Source organism: Solea senegalensis, linkage group LG2 (assembly GCF_019176455.1).
Source record: "Solea senegalensis isolate Sse05_10M linkage group LG2, IFAPA_SoseM_1, whole genome shotgun sequence".
NCBI lineage: Eukaryota > Metazoa > Chordata > Actinopteri > Pleuronectiformes > Soleidae > Solea > Solea senegalensis.
In genome coordinates this window covers 34,448,723-34,464,398 of record NC_058022.1, presented here as the reverse complement: position 1 = coordinate 34,464,398, position 15,676 = coordinate 34,448,723, and the positions used below count along the sequence as shown (strand labels likewise).

Sequence of the window (15,676 nt, the reverse complement as noted above, 5' to 3'; positions counted from 1 at the left end):
GTGTCTGTGTGTGTGTGTGTGTCTGTGTGTGTGTGTCTGTGTGTCTGTGTGTGTGTGTGTGTGTGTGTGTGTGTGTGTGTGTGTGTGTGTGTGTGTGTGTCTGTGTGTGCCTGTGTGTGTGTGTGTGTGTGTGTCTGTGTGTGTGTGTGTGTCTCTGTGTGTGTGTGTGTGTCTGTGTGTGTGTGTGTCTGTGTGTGTGTGTGTGTGTGTATGTGTGTGTGTCCTCTGTGTGTGTGTGTGTGTGTGTCTGTGTGTGTGTCTCTGTGTGTGTGTGTGTCTCTGTGTGTGTGTGTGTCTGTGTGTGTGTGTGTGTGTGTCTCTCTGTGTGTGTCTGTCTGTGTGTGTGTGCCTCTCTGTGTGTGTGTGTGTCTCTGTGTGTGTGTGTGTGTGTGTCTGTCCCGTGTGTGTGTCTGTGTGTGTGTGTCTCTGTGTGTGTGTGTGTCTGTATGTGTGTGTCTCTGTGTGTGTGTGTGTGTGTCTGTGTGTGTGTGTGTGTGTGTCTGTGTGTGCCTGTGTGTGTGTCTCCTCTGTGTGTGTGTGTGCTCTGTGTGTGTGTGTGTGTGTCTGTGTGTGTGTGTCTCTGTGTGTGTTGTCTCTCTGTGTGTGTGTCTGTCTGTGTGTGTGTGTCTTGTGTGTCTGTCTCTGTGTGTGTGTGTGTCTCTGTGTGTGTGTGTGTCTGTCGTGTGTGTCTGTGTGTGTGTGTGTCTGTGTGTGTGTGTGTACCTCTATTCCTTATTATTGTGTCTGCTTGCGCCTGTGTGTGTGTCAATACCCTCCTGTTTTGTGCGTCAATATTGTCGCGCACCTCTGTGTGTGTGTGTCGCACCTCTGTGTGTGCTGTGTGTGTCGCCTGTGTGTGTGTGTGCCTCTGTTAGGTATTATTGTCCCTTGGTTTGTGTGTGTGTATGTACTCCGTATAGTATTGTGTGTGCACTCTGTTGGTGTGTGGCTGTGTGTGTGTGGTCCTCTCTGGATGTTTAGCCAGAGTGGGAGCGAGCAGGCTGCCGATAGATATTTAATCAGAGAGAGAGAGAGACAAACATCATTTATTAATGCTGGTGAGAGGAAAAGATGAATAGTCTGTGTGTGTGCATGTACGCTGTGTGTGTGCGTGTGAGTGTGTGTGTGTCGTGAGTGTGTGTGTGTGTGTGTGTGTCACAGACAGAATAAGGATGAATTTTTACTTTGTCTTTACTTCAGAGATCACAGTTCTTTATGTAACAGGTGTTTGGTTCAGTCTGGTTGGGACATTAGCAGCATTAGCAGCATTAGTGACAGTGGCATTATTAGCGACAGTAGCGACAATAGCTACATCCGCTACATTAGCAACAATAGCAATATTAGCAACAATGGCAATTTTAGTAACATCAGCAAAATTAGCGACAGTAGCAACAATAGCAACATTTGGAACATCGGCTACATTAGCAACAATAGCAACAATAGCATCAATCGCAATATTAGCGATATTAGCATAAATAGCAATATTAGCATCAATAGCAATATAAGCAACATCAGTTACTGTTAGTCAATAGCAAAAAAATTGTACAAAATACTTTTCGTTAGTGCTAGCTCGAGTTAGCAGAATTTAAAGAGCAGTGAGTCACATGACCTCTGTTTTGTCCTGTGTGTGTGTGTGTGAGTGAGTGGGGGGGTTCAGTGTTTATGTTAACTGGGAGGTGAGAGGTCAGAGGTCAGCCTGAGGAGGCGTTGACAGCACGAGACGAATGGAAAAAAAAGGTTTGCAGGAATGTACGAGGGCGTGCGAGGATGAGAGAGAGAGAGAGAATAACGGAGCGAATGAAGACGGTTTCAAGGTCCCCTTTCTGTTCGATCGCCCGCCTGCTCCCCCCCTCTCTCTCTCACACACACACACACACACACACACACATTTCACTGCCAAGGCCATCAACGCTTTTCCTCTCTCTCTGTGAAGCAGACACTCGCTCGCCCATCACGTCTCACTCTCTGTGTGTGTGTTTCTGTGTGTGTGTGTGTGTTTCAGTGTGTGTGTGTGTGTTTCTGTGTGTGTGTGTGTTTCAGTGTGTGTGTGTGTGTGTGTCTCATTATTTAAATTGGCTCACAGTAGAAACACGGCGCTCGCCTCGTTTACGCCGCGACAGAGAGAGAAATCTCCCCTGATCTGTCACCCCCTCCTCCTCCCTCCTTCCCTGCTTCCTTCCTCCCTCCCCTCTGCCGTCTCCTCGTTCTGTCACTCTCGTCTCTTTGTCCTCGCTCTCCGTTTGTCTTTTCTGTCATTCCTCCCCCTCTGATCCCCCCTCGTTCTCTCGTTCTCAAATTACATCCTCGTTGCTGCCTCATTTCTCATCCTGTCACCGAGAGAGAGACAGAGAAATTAAGTGTAAATTAAAGAATGAACAAGTCAAACTCTATCGATGTAATCTGATTACCTTCAGTCCGATCAGTGTAGTCTGATTACCTTCAGTCTGATCAGTGTAATCTGATTACCTTCAGTCTGATCAGTGTACTCTGATTACCTTCAGTCTGACCTGTGTAATCTGATTACCTTCAGTCTGACATGTGTAATCTGATTACGTTCGGTCCGATCTGTGTAATCTGATTACCTCCAGTCTGATCAGCGTAATCTGTTTACCTTCAGTCTGATCAGTGTAATCTGATTACCTTCAGTCTGACCTGTGTAATCTGATTACGTTCGGTCAGATCTGTGTAATCTGATTACCTCCAGTCTGATCAGCGTAATCTGTTTACCTTCAGTCTGATCAGTGTAATCTGATTACCTTCAGTCTGACCTGTGTAATCTGATTACCTTCAGTCTGACCTGTGTAATCTGATTACGTTCGGTGTGATCTGAACAGACACCAGCTGTCCGTCAAACCCCTGTCACCATGGAGACCAGAGACAGAGTGTGTGTGTGTGTGTGACACATGACGAATAATCAGAGCTGTAACGCCAATTGTCACGGAAACAAAGCTTAAACAGCAGTGGAGAGATCACACACACACATACACACACACACACACACACATACACACACACACACACACATACACACATACACACACACACACACACACATACACACACACACACACACATACACACACACACACACACACACACACACACACACACACACACACACATACACACACACACATACACACACACACACACACATACACACACACACATACACACACACACACACACAGTGGTGTTACCACTGTGCCCCCTGCTGGTCACACTTTGTGCTCACAGTGATCATGTGACTGAAGTTTTGGCGTATTTCCACTGCCTCGCCTTGCGAGCTTTAGCTTTAGCCTAGCTTTAGGTTGCATCTCCACTACAAAAAAGTACCTAGTTAACGTTAGCTGAGTCATCGCTGCACGGCTGCGTGAATATGTGACACACACACACACACACACACACACACACACACAGGCAGCAGAGGATCAACAACTCCTGTGTGTGTGTGTGTGTGTGTGTGTGTGTATTTACAAACTTGAGTTTTTAGAGTTGATCACAGATGTAGTTCCACACAGTCACCACTGGGGGCAAAACAGACTTGTTGTGTTGAATGGATGCTGTTGTTCTGGACTGAGACTGGAGTCATGAGACCAGGTTAACTCGTCCTCACACATGTGAGTCATGAGACAGAGGGCGAGAGACAGAGACAGAGAGAGAGACAGGAAAGATGGTGGACAGGGACATGTCCTGGTGGGTGAGGATGTGCTGCTGCTGCAGTGGTGATGAAGAAGAAGAAGAAGCAGAAGGAGAGGAGAAAGGGGGGAGGGATGAAGAGGAGGAGGAGGAACTCACCTTCAGGAAAAGTACGAGTTTCACTTCACTCCCGTCGTCTGAGGTACGTGATGAAAATGACATAAACTAACTTAAAACACTACGTTAAAACACTACGTTAAAACACTACGTTAAAACACTACGTTAAAACACATGTTTTAAGGTAGTACTGTAGTAGTTTAAGGTGGTATTGGTCTTATAAGGTTCTGGGTGTGTGTGTGTGTGTGTGTGTGTGTGTCACAGCTGGATTCAGACCTGTCCCCCTCTGCGTCGCGGTCTCACTGGTTCCACACTCTGCAGATGCGACGGCTGCATGGACGCAGAGAACGCAGTAACAGTGAACCGTTAGGACGGACGGACAGTGAGGGACACTTCACCTGGGTGAGCACAGGCTTTATAAGGCGCCAATAGTTGTGTAGTGTATGTGTGTATTACCACGTGTGTTGTGTTGTGTTTTACATTTATAAACTCATGTGTGTTGTGTTCAGAAACCAGGTCTTCAGTTTGGAACAACTCAGTCTTATCTGAGTCTGGAGAAACTGGGTGAAGGAGCGTACGCCTCCGTCTATAAAGGCATCAGCAGGTGAAACACCTGTACACTGACTCCTGTATTTATACTATTCATATATACATATATAAGTATACATGTATATGTATATGTCTATATATACATATACATGTATTTATATGAATATACTCTTCTTCTGTGGAGGATAAACGGACAGCTGGTGGCGCTGAAGGTGATTCGTATGAAGACAGAAGAGGGCGTTCCCTTCACCGCCATCAGAGAGGGTGAGCGTCACGCTATGATGACATCATTACATTCATTTCAAACACGCATTCATTCATATGTGTGTGTGTGTGTGTGTGCGCGCAGCGTCTCTGCTCAAAGGTCTGAAACATGCTAACGTCGTCCTCCTGCACGACATCGTCCACACCTCAGAGTCCCTGACCTTCGTGTTTGAATATGTGGTGAGATGTTTACTGACATCACAAAAAAACTGAAGAACAACATGAATTAAACTTCTGCTTCTTCTTCTTCTTCTTCTTCTTCTTCTTCTTGTATCGTTGCAGCTCACAGATCTGGCTCAGTACATGAACCAACACCCTGGAGGTTTACACTCACACAACATTCGTGTAAGTAACGTAACAATCATTAGTGAACACCTCACATCTCAATCAAATAGGCCCCTCCCACTGAGCGTAAAACCTTTTAAAAACTGACCTGCGACACACACACACACACACACACACACTGCCCCACGAGTCATTTACTGCTGGGCCTGACTCAGGTCGTAGTTCTTACTCCTGCCAGCAGGTGACACTGTGTCTGCACCATGTTTGACCTGCATGTGTGTGTGTGTGTGTGTGTGCAGATCTTCATGTTCCAGCTGCTGCGTGGCCTCAGTTTCATCCACAGTCGCAGGATCCTCCACAGAGACCTGAAGCCTCAGAACCTGCTCATCAGTTACATTGGAGAACTGAAACTGGCCGACTTTGGTGAGGAACCTGCAGCTAATACATGTTAACAACTGCAGCTTAAACATGCTAACAACTGCAGCTAATACATGTTAACAACCAGCTTAAACATGCTAACAACTGCAGCTAATACATGTTAACAACTGCAGCTTAAACATGCTAACAACTTCAGCTAATACATGCTAACAACTGCAGCTAATACATGCTAACAACTGCAACTTAAACACGCTAACAACTGCAGCTAATACATGCTAAAAACTGCAGCTAATAAATGCTAACAACTGCAGCTAATACATGTTAACAACTGCAGCTAACACATGCTAACAAGTGTTAGCTTCTTCAAACACATGCTAACTGTAGCTAGTGTTAGCATCAGTAGAGTTAGAGTGTTAGCATTAGAGTGTTAGCATCAGTGGAGTTAAGGGTGTTGTCTTGTAAGCATTAGACTGTTAGCTTGTTAGCATTAGAGGGTTAGCCTCAGTGGAGGACACTGCAGTTCTATTGGCAGCAGCAGTAGTAAAAATGCTAACTGGATCTGGTTCAGGTTGTGGTTGTGTTTGTGGTTCTGGTTCAGGTCTGGCTCGGTCCAAGTCCATCCCCAGTCAGACATTCTCCTGTGATGTGGTGACTCTGTGGTACCGCCCCCCTGACGTTCTGCTGGGATCCACCCTCTACTCCACCGCTCTGGACATGTGGTCAGTTCTCTGGATCCATGAACCATGAGTTGTTGTTTTTTGTTTGTTTTTTAACCTGTGACTGAATAAAGTTTGTGTTTTTGAATCAGGGGAGCAGGGTGTATCTTCATTGAGATGCTGCAGGGGGCGCCGGCGTTCCCAGGAGTCACTGACTTGTTTGAACAACTGCAGATGATCTGGACGGTGCTGGGCGTTCCCTCTGAACTCACCTGGCCTGGAGTCACTTCACTACCTAATTATACACCAGGTGAGTTGACTCCGCCCACTGTGCTTCCTAACAGCCAATCATAAGACAGCGAGTCAGGATGAAGTTTGTTTTTGTTTGTTTTTTTTCGTCAGAGAAGTTTCGTGGCTCTGAGCCCAAACTCTTCAGGACTGTCTGGAAAAGGTAACTCACCTGCATACATCACATGCATATCATGTTAGCATCGAGCATCTATGACGTGTACAGCATTAGCATGTAGTTATTGATAAGCTAATACCATGTAAAGATGTTAGATGCTAACATATCACACACGCTACGTAGGCTAACAATGCCACAGCTACATGCTAATGTGCGCAACAGTGAGTGTGTGTGTGTGTTGATGTGGGCCAGGTTGAACCAGCTCCCCTCTAAGACCGAAGACCTGGTCCAGAGGATGCTGAAGGTTGTTCCCACAGACCGGATCAGTGCTCAGGAGTCTCTGCAGCAGCTTTACTTCAGCACGCTTCCTCCTCCCATCATGCACCTGGGAGACAGTGAGGACACACTACACCACTACATGCTAAGTCTCACACTGTTAGCACAGCAAGCAGGATTCTAACTTCTAACTTTCTTGTCCTTCTTATTCTTCAGTGGTGTCGATCTTCAAGGTTCCTGGTGTTTGTCTGGAGACAGAGGTCAGAGATGTTTTTAACCCGAGGAGAAGAGTCAAAGTGTCGCTGCTGCCTGTCGCTAAGTGCTGGTGATGAAACCTGCGTGAGCCTGAGAAAACGAGCAGAGGGTTCTTCTTCTTTGATAGATTGTTAATTTGTAAAGTAACTAAATACATGTGATGCAGTAACAGAAGTAAAATAACTTAAAATTTGCTGTCGACTCCTTTATTTACATTCAGACTTAAAATTATGCTAACAGAGGCTAACACAACAAGTGTAACTTGTAACTGTAACCAGCACTTCATCTGTGTATGTAACCTCAGAGGCTGCAGCACTTCATCTGTGTGTGTAACCTCAGAGGCTGCAGCGCTTCATCTGTGTGTGTAACCTCAGAGGCTGCAGCGCTTCATCTGTGTGTGTAACCTCAGAGGCTGCAGCGCTTCATCTGTGTGTGTAACCTCAGAGGCTGCAGCGCTTCATCTGTGTGTGTAACCTCAGAGGCTGCAGCGCTTCATCTGTGTGTGTAACCTCAGAGGTTGCAGCACTTCATCTGTGTGTGTAACCTCAGAGGTTGCGGCGCTTCATCTGTGTAGCCTCAGAGGCTGTAGCACTTCACCTGTGTGTGTAACCGCAGAGGTTGCAGCGCTTCATTCAGAACCTCATTGAGAAAGTGGCACTTTTTAACTTTCCTTCAGTGTTACAGTGACACAGCGATAGTTTATCAGTGAAACCTTTACTTCTCTGAACACAAGAAGTGATGTCACTCAATTCGGCTGCTATGACGTCACAGTGTAACGTTGCCGTGTCTTTGAATTTTTGAAATATGAATGAAAATCATATGAACTAAAGCAGTTTGACTCCTCATTCGTGGTGCAATGGCGCCCTCTGCTGGAGAAAATGACTCCAGACTTTTTACTAACTTTTATTTCTTATATTTCTTGTCAGCATGTTTTTTTTTTATCGTGCTCGTTGTAACTGAAAGTGACGTTGATAACAAACAGGATTCAGTCCGTTCGTGATTGTTATATTTTTACATTTATTTGTATTATATTTTTCTTTGGTTTGCACTCCAGCCCAGTAGGTGGCGGTAATGCACCGATAAACATATGTACCATCCGCCATTCAAGAATAAAGAAGCGTCAAACAATAACGTGATGACGTCACTGGTTTGTGGTCTGTTTATCAGAGCAGCGGAGCGACACAAAAAGTCGAATGTGGTTTTAAAATTAAACTAAAGTCCGTTTTCTCCCGCTTTTAACTCAGCGGACAGCTGCCGTTCCCCGCTTCATGAGGCCCGGGACAATTTTACCAGCGTTTGACCAGAAGCAGAAGGAGGAGGAGGAGTCGTCAGCCAGCAGCTAACTTAGCTCACCGGCTAGTTAGCGTCTTAGCTCGGCTGGCTGTCATTAGGTTGGTACCTTCAAAGTAAATGGCTGCTTTAACTTCCTTTAACCTGCAACATTACTTCATATTCGAACAAAAAAGAATGAGACGACTCCATCTTCGAGGCGACGGTTTTAGGGCAAGGTGCCGGAAGTGCACCTACAGCAGGAACTCCATGAACCAATGTGCAAATTAAAAGATGTTCTTACTCAAACAAGATTTTAGACACACGGTGAGATAACATCAGCGACTTCTTCTTAATGAGGGAATTATTTTATTCCCTAAAATAAACTCAAACTGTATATAAATCTAAAGCTCACTGGCTGTGAGGCTCTGTCCCCATTCAGAACATCACCTACAAAATGTCTAAGTATGAGGAGACTTACATATCAGAGTAGTCTGTTTGTGAAGAAGCATTTTGTCACGTGGTTTTCAGTGATGGATTTAATTACCAGTGCATTGTTACAGTTTTTGATCCAGATCTCGTCTCAGTTTACGTGTCATGTGACGTCGTGTTGACAGGATGGCGTCTCAGTTCAAAATCCCAAAGAAGAAACATCAGTCAGAGTCAGACTCCGCCCACCTGCACCTGCAGTCACCGCTGTCTCGCCTTCAGTGCCCCGCCCCAAATTTTAAGGTGGTATTTCTGTTCTGTCTCTGTCTGTGGTAACTGTAAAGTTGTTGTTTCGGATTCTTTTAAGGTGGTATTCTGGTGTAGTTAAGGTGGAATTTTAGACGTGTATTTTCATTCTGCTGCTGTGTTTGCTATGAACAGGGTTATGGGAACCAGCCTGACAAGATGCATGCTGGGAACACCCTGGGCTCATCTTTAAACAGACACAGGTGAGTGAAACACCCCCTGCTGGCTGTGGCTGTCATCACACCACACTCTGGACCACGATCGGTGATGTTTTTGTTCTCGTTTGTTCAGGGAGTCGCTTCAACCTCCGTTTGGAGACAAAGTAAAGACGCTGCTGGGACTTAACAAACTGGGCAGAGGCGGAGCATCAGCAGCCAATCACAGAGCAGCAGGAAGCTCAGGTCAGAGAGGGGAGGCGTCATCCTCGCTGTCCCCCACCAACGGGTGAGTTGCTGCGGCAGAGTGTCTCGTTTTTCTTGCTGTAGAGATGTTGTCATCATGTCAAGTGTCCTCCAGCAGATGGCGTCCTAAGAGAGCGTCTGACCGGCTGTTGCAGCCTGAGGCGTCCTCAGAGCGGACTGCGTCTCCCCCACAGAAAAAGAAGAGTGAGTCCTCTGGTGAGATGAGCTGTTCTTCTTCATGATGGATGCGTGTCTGATGGACTAATGTTGACCGTCTGTCCAGCTTTGTCCATCTCTGTGGTGGCCGTGGACTCTCTGGCAGCGCTGCGAGCACAGGAGCATGCTGGGAGTCAGAGGGGAGATCAGGTCAGTCCAAGGTCAAAGGTCACGCAGGTGGTTTTGTTTATTTTAAAGAGGAAACATGGCTGTGTTTGATGTTTCAGAGTAACACACCGACATGTCCTGAGAAACCCGCCAGCTCCTCTCAATCCAGTTCAGATCCTGTGTCAGAAGACCACTTCGTTCTCAGACCGTCCTCGTCCTCTGCAGAGAAGACGGCAAAGGTGGCGCTGGACAGGAGGCGGAGTCTCAACCGGATGGCGTGGAAGAGCAGCGACCTGGAGGACGCGAGGGAGAGAGAGAGACGCAGGTGGAGAGATTTCAAAGCCAGGAAGGATGTAGGCCATCTTAGACCGAGGAGACCCAAACACAGTCCTGTAGAACCCAGTGAGTAAGACTAGAACCAGAATCAACACAGACCAGAATCAACACAGACCAGAATCAACACAGACCAGAACCAACACAGACCAGAACCAACACAGACCAGAACCAGCACATACCAAAACCAACACAGACTAGAACCACACAGACCAGAATCAACACAGACCAGAACCAGCACAGACCAGAACCACACACACAAGAACCAGAACCAACACAGACCAGAACCAGCACAGACCAGAACCAACACACACAAGAACCAGAACCAACACAGACCAGAACCAGCACAGACAAAAACAGAATCAACCCAGACCAGAACCTACACAGACCAGAACCTACACAGACCAGAAGCAACGCAGACCAGAACCAGAGCCAACATGGACCAGAACCAACACAGACAAGAACCAGAATGTGTCTGAATTCTTGTCATTGATTATTTGTGTCTTCAGTTGTTCTGTCCAGTGAGGAGGAGGAAGAAAAGGGCGGAGCTAAGAGCAGTAAACCGACTGAAGACTCTGGCCTGGATCAGGTAAGAGAGGCTTAAGGTTTTAAACATGTTTACATGAACTGATGACATCACTGATTGATGACGTGCTCGTCAGTTTTCTACAGAGGAACGCGGTCACAGTGAGGAGCTGTTGACCACGCCTTCTTTCCTGCAGCTGGAGTTCAGCTCACTTCACATCGGCCTGATGCACGCCAACGCCAACGGACACACAACGGTGACACCAGCACAGACACCAGCACAGACACAGACACCAGCACAGACACAGACACCAGCACAGACACAGACACCAGCACAAGCACAGACACAGACACCAGCACACACAGACTACACCAGCACAAGCACAGACACCAGCACAAGCACAAGCACAGACACCAGCACAGACACCAGCACAGACACCAGCACAGACACCAGCACAGACACCAGCACAAGCACAGACAACAGCACAGACAACAGCAAAGACACAGACACCAGCACAAGCACAGACACCGACTCCAGCAAAGACACAAGCACAGACACCGACACCAGCACCGACACCAGCACAGACACCAGCACAAGCACAGACACCAGCACAGTCGTAGATATATTCCATAATAAGTCGTTCAGTGCTGTTGTCATGGTAACCAAGGATTGAACCACTCTTGTGTCTGTCTGTGTTTCAGGTCACAGGAAACGGTGTCACTGTTCCTTTAAGAGGTAAAAACATGAACGTTTAAATAAAGTTGAGTGACTATGATGAAGATGATGAAGGTTCTGTGTCAGTGTCAGGTGGAGAGGACGGGGAGGTGACCGTTGTGGCGTCTGAAGTTCGTGGTTACGGTGTATGGGATGGGGGCGTGGCTCGGGACGGAGCTCTGTTGGACGGGTGGGAAGGTCCGGCCCCCTCACTGCTCTTCCTGTGGGTGTCGGACGCTCAGGCGAACCTGCTGCAGCGAGAACTGTCGGCTGTGAGTGCGAGCATGTCGCCCTCCGCAGGTGAGCAGAGCTCAGTGTTTCAGCGTTTCAGTGGTCGCACAGAGGTCACAGAGGTCACAGAGGTCACAGAGGTCTCAGAGGTCTCAGAGGTCTCAGAGGTCTCAGAGGTCACAGAGGTCACAGTGGTCACAGAGGTTTCAGAGGTCACAAGGGTCTCAGAGGTCACAGAGGTCTCAGAGGTCTCAGAGGTCACAGAGGTTTCAGAGGTCACAAGGGTCTCACTGTGTGTCCTGTCTCCTCAGCTCCTCCCTGCTGCTGCCTCCTGCTGGTGCTGAAGGAGCAGCTGCAGGAGCTCCACTCCGCCCTGTTGGTGTCCATCTTGGACATGGAAGAGTACCAGAGGGGGCGCTCCTCCTCCTCCCCCTCCTCCCCTCTGGACTGGACTGATGGACTGATGCTCCTCCACAGCTGTCCTCCTCCTGTGGACCAGCACCTCCTCAGACTGCTGGGACACTCTGCAGTAAGACACTCGTCTCCTTCTGTCTGAGGATGGCACTCAGTTCACTGGTTTAATTCTGTTCACTGCCTGTTTGTACAGGACTCTGATCCTGATCCTGATCCTGATCCTGGTGCTGGTGCTGGTCCAGTGAAAAGAGCTCTGAGAAACAAAAGCTCCAGTCTGAACTCATATGGTCTGCAGCAGCTTCCCAACAGGTAAAACTAGTGTTAGAGCTAATGAGGGGACAGTTTTCAGGTTCTGGTCTCTGTGTCCTCAGAAGAGATGTCCCAATCCGATATTGATATCAGATATCGGTTTGATATCAGCCAAAAAAGGCTCTGGGTTTACCTGCGGGATGAGTCACTCACCCTGTGTGGGTTGGGCTAATCCAAAATAATGAAAACAAGGGGGGTGTTCTCAGAAGACACGCTGTTACCTGTGAACCTGGCTGCTCTGAAAACACCCCCATCAGCACTTGGTACATTCCTTCTGATGAAATGAACCACATTCGTCTGTTGAAGGTTAAAGTTGATGAAACCATTGTTTAATAATAAATGTGTCAGTTTGTCTGTGTTTAAGTTTTATATCACATGATCAAGTCTGTTCAAAATAAGTCATTAAAGTGTGAGTGATTGGTGCTGATGTCATATCAGGACATCCCGACTCCTCCTTTGTGTCCTCAGGTTGACAGTTTTCAGGTTCTGGTCTTTGTGTCCTCAGGTTGACAGTTTTCAGGTTCTGGTCTTTGTGTCCGCAGGTTGATCCAGTACCCGCCACCGCCCTCTAAAGGCAGCATCTGTGTCACGAAGGAGGACCTGGTTTGTTTAGACGCCGGCGAGTTCTTAAACGACGTCATCATCGATTTCTACCTCAAGTCAGTGTGGTTGGTTGTGTGTGAGTGTAGAGGCCACAGGGGACGCTGACGTCCTCACCGTGTCCTCCCTGTCCTCCAGGTTCCTTCTCCTGGAGGGAGTCGGCGGCGCCGTGGCCGAGCGCAGTCACGTCTTCAGCAGCTTCTTCTACAAACAGCTGAGCAGACGGAGAGCCGCCGGCGAGGACGACGCCCCCTCTGTCCCGTAAGAAGAATCGTCCAATCACAAAGCAGCTGGGCGTCATGACGTCTTAATCTGTAATCTGACTTAATCTCTGATGGTTTTCCAGCGATCGCCACATGAGGCACCAGCGGGTGAAGACGTGGACACGGCACGTCGACATTTTCACCAAAGACTTCTTGTTTGTGCCTGTCAATCAAGAGTAAGGACACATGTGACCTTTGACCCTGCAGGTGTGAAGGTCATACTGTTGTCTCACTGTGTGTGTGTGTGTCTGTGTGTGTCAGGGCACACTGGTTCCTGGTGGTGGTTTGTTTTCCTGGACTGGAGGACGTTCAGTACGAGGAGTTTCACAGGTCCACAGGTGAGTGTGTATGGAAACTTCAACTTTCTGTTTCACAATAAAACAGGAAGTAGAAGTTGTATTGACAGTGAACAGGAAATGAGATTGAGCAGGTTTCAAATCTGCCTCTTAAAACTACTTTACTCATGAGCCTCTGCACCAGAAGAATCATCTGGAAGGTTTTGGAGTTTAAATGTACAGTGGGTTCCATAAATATCCGCACCCCTTTAACTTTTCAACATTTTGCCATGCTGGGACCAGAAACATAAATGTATTCAATTGAAAGTTTATGTGAAAGACACACACTAAGGGACACACAATCGTGAAGTGAAATGAAATTTATACATGATTTTGAACTTGTTTTATGAGTAAAAAACTGAAAAGTGGGGTGTGCAAAAGTATCTACCCCCTTTCCTGTGTGTGTCTTTCACATGAAATTTCACATGGCAAAATGTCAAAAAGGTGAGGGGTGCAGATTTTTATGCAACCCACTGTACATGTTGGACAGTTGATCCAGAAGCATTGGAGAATGTCTTGAGGACCTCACAGGAACGCCTGGAGAACGTTTTGAACAGTTTTGAGAACTTTCAGAGGACCTTCTGGGAAGGTCTTGATAATATCTGAAGAACATGTTGTTAAAATGTTCTGAGAACACTGTTCTGTGTTTCAGGATCAGTGCGAGTGGCGGGAAAACACAGTCTGAGGCCACACCCACCGCCGGTAAAAGCAACACACTAAAGATTATAGACATACAAAACATTGTTTTAATTGATTTTGGGTTTGGGTTGGCGATGTTCTAGCGATATTCTGCCGATGTTTGGACGATATTCTGACGATGAATGGACGATATTCTGACGATGCTTGGACGATATTCTGATGATGTTTGGACGATATTCTGACGATGTTTGGATGATATTCTGGCAATTCTGGCGATGTTTGGACGATATTCTGACGATGTTTGGACGATATTCTGGCGATTTGGACGAACAGTGACATTTGGTGTCTATTAAACATAATTAGAAAATAAATATGTATTTTAACAAAGTAAATATGTAAATCCCAGTTGTTTATTGATTGTGTGATTATTTCTTATTGCTGATTGATCAGAAGGTTGTTGTATTTGCAGGACTGTACCCAGCAGGGACGTCTCAGAGACACTGTCCTGAAGAAGTGAGTCAAACTCTTCATCAACGTCTTCACCTTAGTTTCTGTCTCATTTGTCGTTCATGGTCTTTGTTGTTTCTGTTGCTTTCAGGCCGTGCATCCTCGTCATGGACTCTCTGAAACTGTCCTACCATGAGAACATCTGCACACTCCTCAGAGAGTGAGAGTCGTGTCTGATCGCCATCAGTCCATGATGTTCTGATGATGTTCTGATGATGTTCAGACCATGTTCAGACCACGTTCTGACCATGTTCTGATGATGTTCTGTTGTCCTATAGTTACTTGCAGGTGGAGTGGACGGTGCGGCGCGGGACGTCGCGTGTCTTCACGTCAGAGAAGATGAGGAGCTGCAGCTGCAGAGTTCCTCAGCAGGACAACAGCAGTGACTGTGGTCTTTACCTGCTGCAGTACACAGAGAGCTTCCTGCAGGTGACGTCTGTCTGTCTGTATTCACCCATTCACACTCATTCATCCATTGATAGTCCTAACTTCTCAGATAATCCATGTTTTCATTGCTGAGTTGTGACCTCAGATGATTGAAGGATGGTCTGAATCGAGCTCTCTCATTGGCTCTGCAGAATCCCGTTGTGCACTTTGAGTTCCCGCTGCGTTTGGAGCACTGGTTTCCACGGCAACAGGTGCGACAGAAGCGCGAGGAGATCCGGCGTCTGATCGTGAAGATGCATCAGAGTCAGAAATAACTTTTTCTAACGTTTGTTTGTAAATGACAACAACTTTTTCAAAATAAAATTATTTATTCTTATTTCCAGACTGCACGCTTATTTTGAAATACGATCGTCAACATTATGACAGGAAGTCATGTGACAGGACCTGCTGATCAAAACATAGTAGATTAAGAATTTAAGACGTGTTCCTAATAATCTGACCACACCCACAACATGTGATCTATAACGTGATCATGTGTTGTTGATCGTAATGATGTTATTGATGTTTAGGATCAGATCAGTTAACCCTTTATTTACAGATAAAGATCATAAACAAGTACAATATATAAAGATATTGGTTTCTCCTCTGAGGACTGAAGTCTGCAGACCGGTCCACAAAAGACGGGTCATAGAAGGTCTTTAGGACCTTAGTGTCCTCAGCAGGTAGAGTCTGCTCTGACCCTTCCTGACCAGGCCAGTTCATGTGAACACCCAGGTCTTTGTTACCATCTCGATGTCCTGGATGTTCTCCTGCAGAAATCCACCACCAGGTCCTTAGTTTTACCCGCGTTGATCTGGAGGACCG

General features: G+C 46.8%; 2 protein-coding genes across 6 annotated transcripts; both read left to right on the top strand.

Moving 5' to 3' along the window:
• The first annotated feature begins 3,481 nt into the window (after positions 1-3,481).
• Positions 3,482-7,018, top strand: cdk15 (cyclin-dependent kinase 15). Its single transcript, XM_044019885.1, has 12 exons — positions 3,482-3,841; positions 4,021-4,158; positions 4,266-4,360; positions 4,490-4,569; positions 4,655-4,749; positions 4,852-4,914; positions 5,154-5,277; positions 5,831-5,951; positions 6,041-6,198; positions 6,291-6,339; positions 6,547-6,689; positions 6,787-7,018. Exons 1-12 carry the CDS (start codon positions 3,674-3,676, stop codon positions 6,897-6,899), a joined length of 1,347 nt encoding a protein of 448 aa, XP_043875820.1. The 5' UTR covers positions 3,482-3,673; the 3' UTR covers positions 6,900-7,018.
• Positions 7,019-7,885: 867 nt separating this feature from the next.
• senp7b (SUMO specific peptidase 7b) lies at positions 7,886-15,188 on the top strand. Of its 5 annotated transcripts, none has more exons than XM_044019880.1 (22): positions 7,907-8,216; positions 8,712-8,826; positions 8,965-9,032; positions 9,121-9,273; positions 9,346-9,446; positions 9,514-9,596; positions 9,674-9,956; positions 10,397-10,476; positions 10,550-10,669; positions 11,115-11,148; positions 11,215-11,427; positions 11,670-11,887; positions 11,966-12,081; positions 12,624-12,740; positions 12,820-12,942; positions 13,028-13,120; positions 13,206-13,282; positions 13,932-13,981; positions 14,388-14,431; positions 14,517-14,585; positions 14,704-14,854; positions 15,004-15,188. In XM_044019880.1, the coding sequence occupies exons 2-22, from the start codon at positions 8,713-8,715 to the stop codon at positions 15,124-15,126; spliced, it is 2,430 nt and encodes an 809-aa protein (XP_043875815.1). In that variant the 5' UTR covers positions 7,907-8,216; position 8,712; the 3' UTR covers positions 15,127-15,188. The 5 variants fall into 5 exon arrangements, with proteins under 5 accessions (XP_043875819.1, XP_043875815.1, XP_043875816.1 ...); XM_044019881.1 differs by having other exon boundaries at positions 7,908-8,216; positions 9,349-9,446; XM_044019882.1 differs by having other exon boundaries at positions 7,909-8,216; positions 9,346-9,434.
• The last annotated feature ends 488 nt before the right edge of the window (positions 15,189-15,676 follow it).

Coding starts and splice junctions, on each gene's coding strand:
- cdk15 (XM_044019885.1), top strand. CDS start 3,674: ATGGTGGACAGGGACATGTCCTGGTGGGTGAGGATGTGCTGCTGCTGC. Junction 4,570..4,654: donor CTTCACCGCCATCAGAGAGG/GTGAGCGTCACG, acceptor GTGTGCGCGCAG/CGTCTCTGCTCAAAGGTCTG. Junction 6,690..6,786: donor CATCATGCACCTGGGAGACA/GTGAGGACACAC, acceptor CTTATTCTTCAG/TGGTGTCGATCTTCAAGGTT.
- senp7b (XM_044019880.1), top strand. CDS start 8,713: ATGGCGTCTCAGTTCAAAATCCCAAAGAAGAAACATCAGTCAGAGTCA. Junction 10,670..11,114: donor ACGCCAACGGACACACAACG/GTGACACCAGCA, acceptor TCTGTGTTTCAG/GTCACAGGAAACGGTGTCAC. Junction 11,149..11,214: donor TGTCACTGTTCCTTTAAGAG/GTAAAAACATGA, acceptor GTTCTGTGTCAG/TGTCAGGTGGAGAGGACGGG.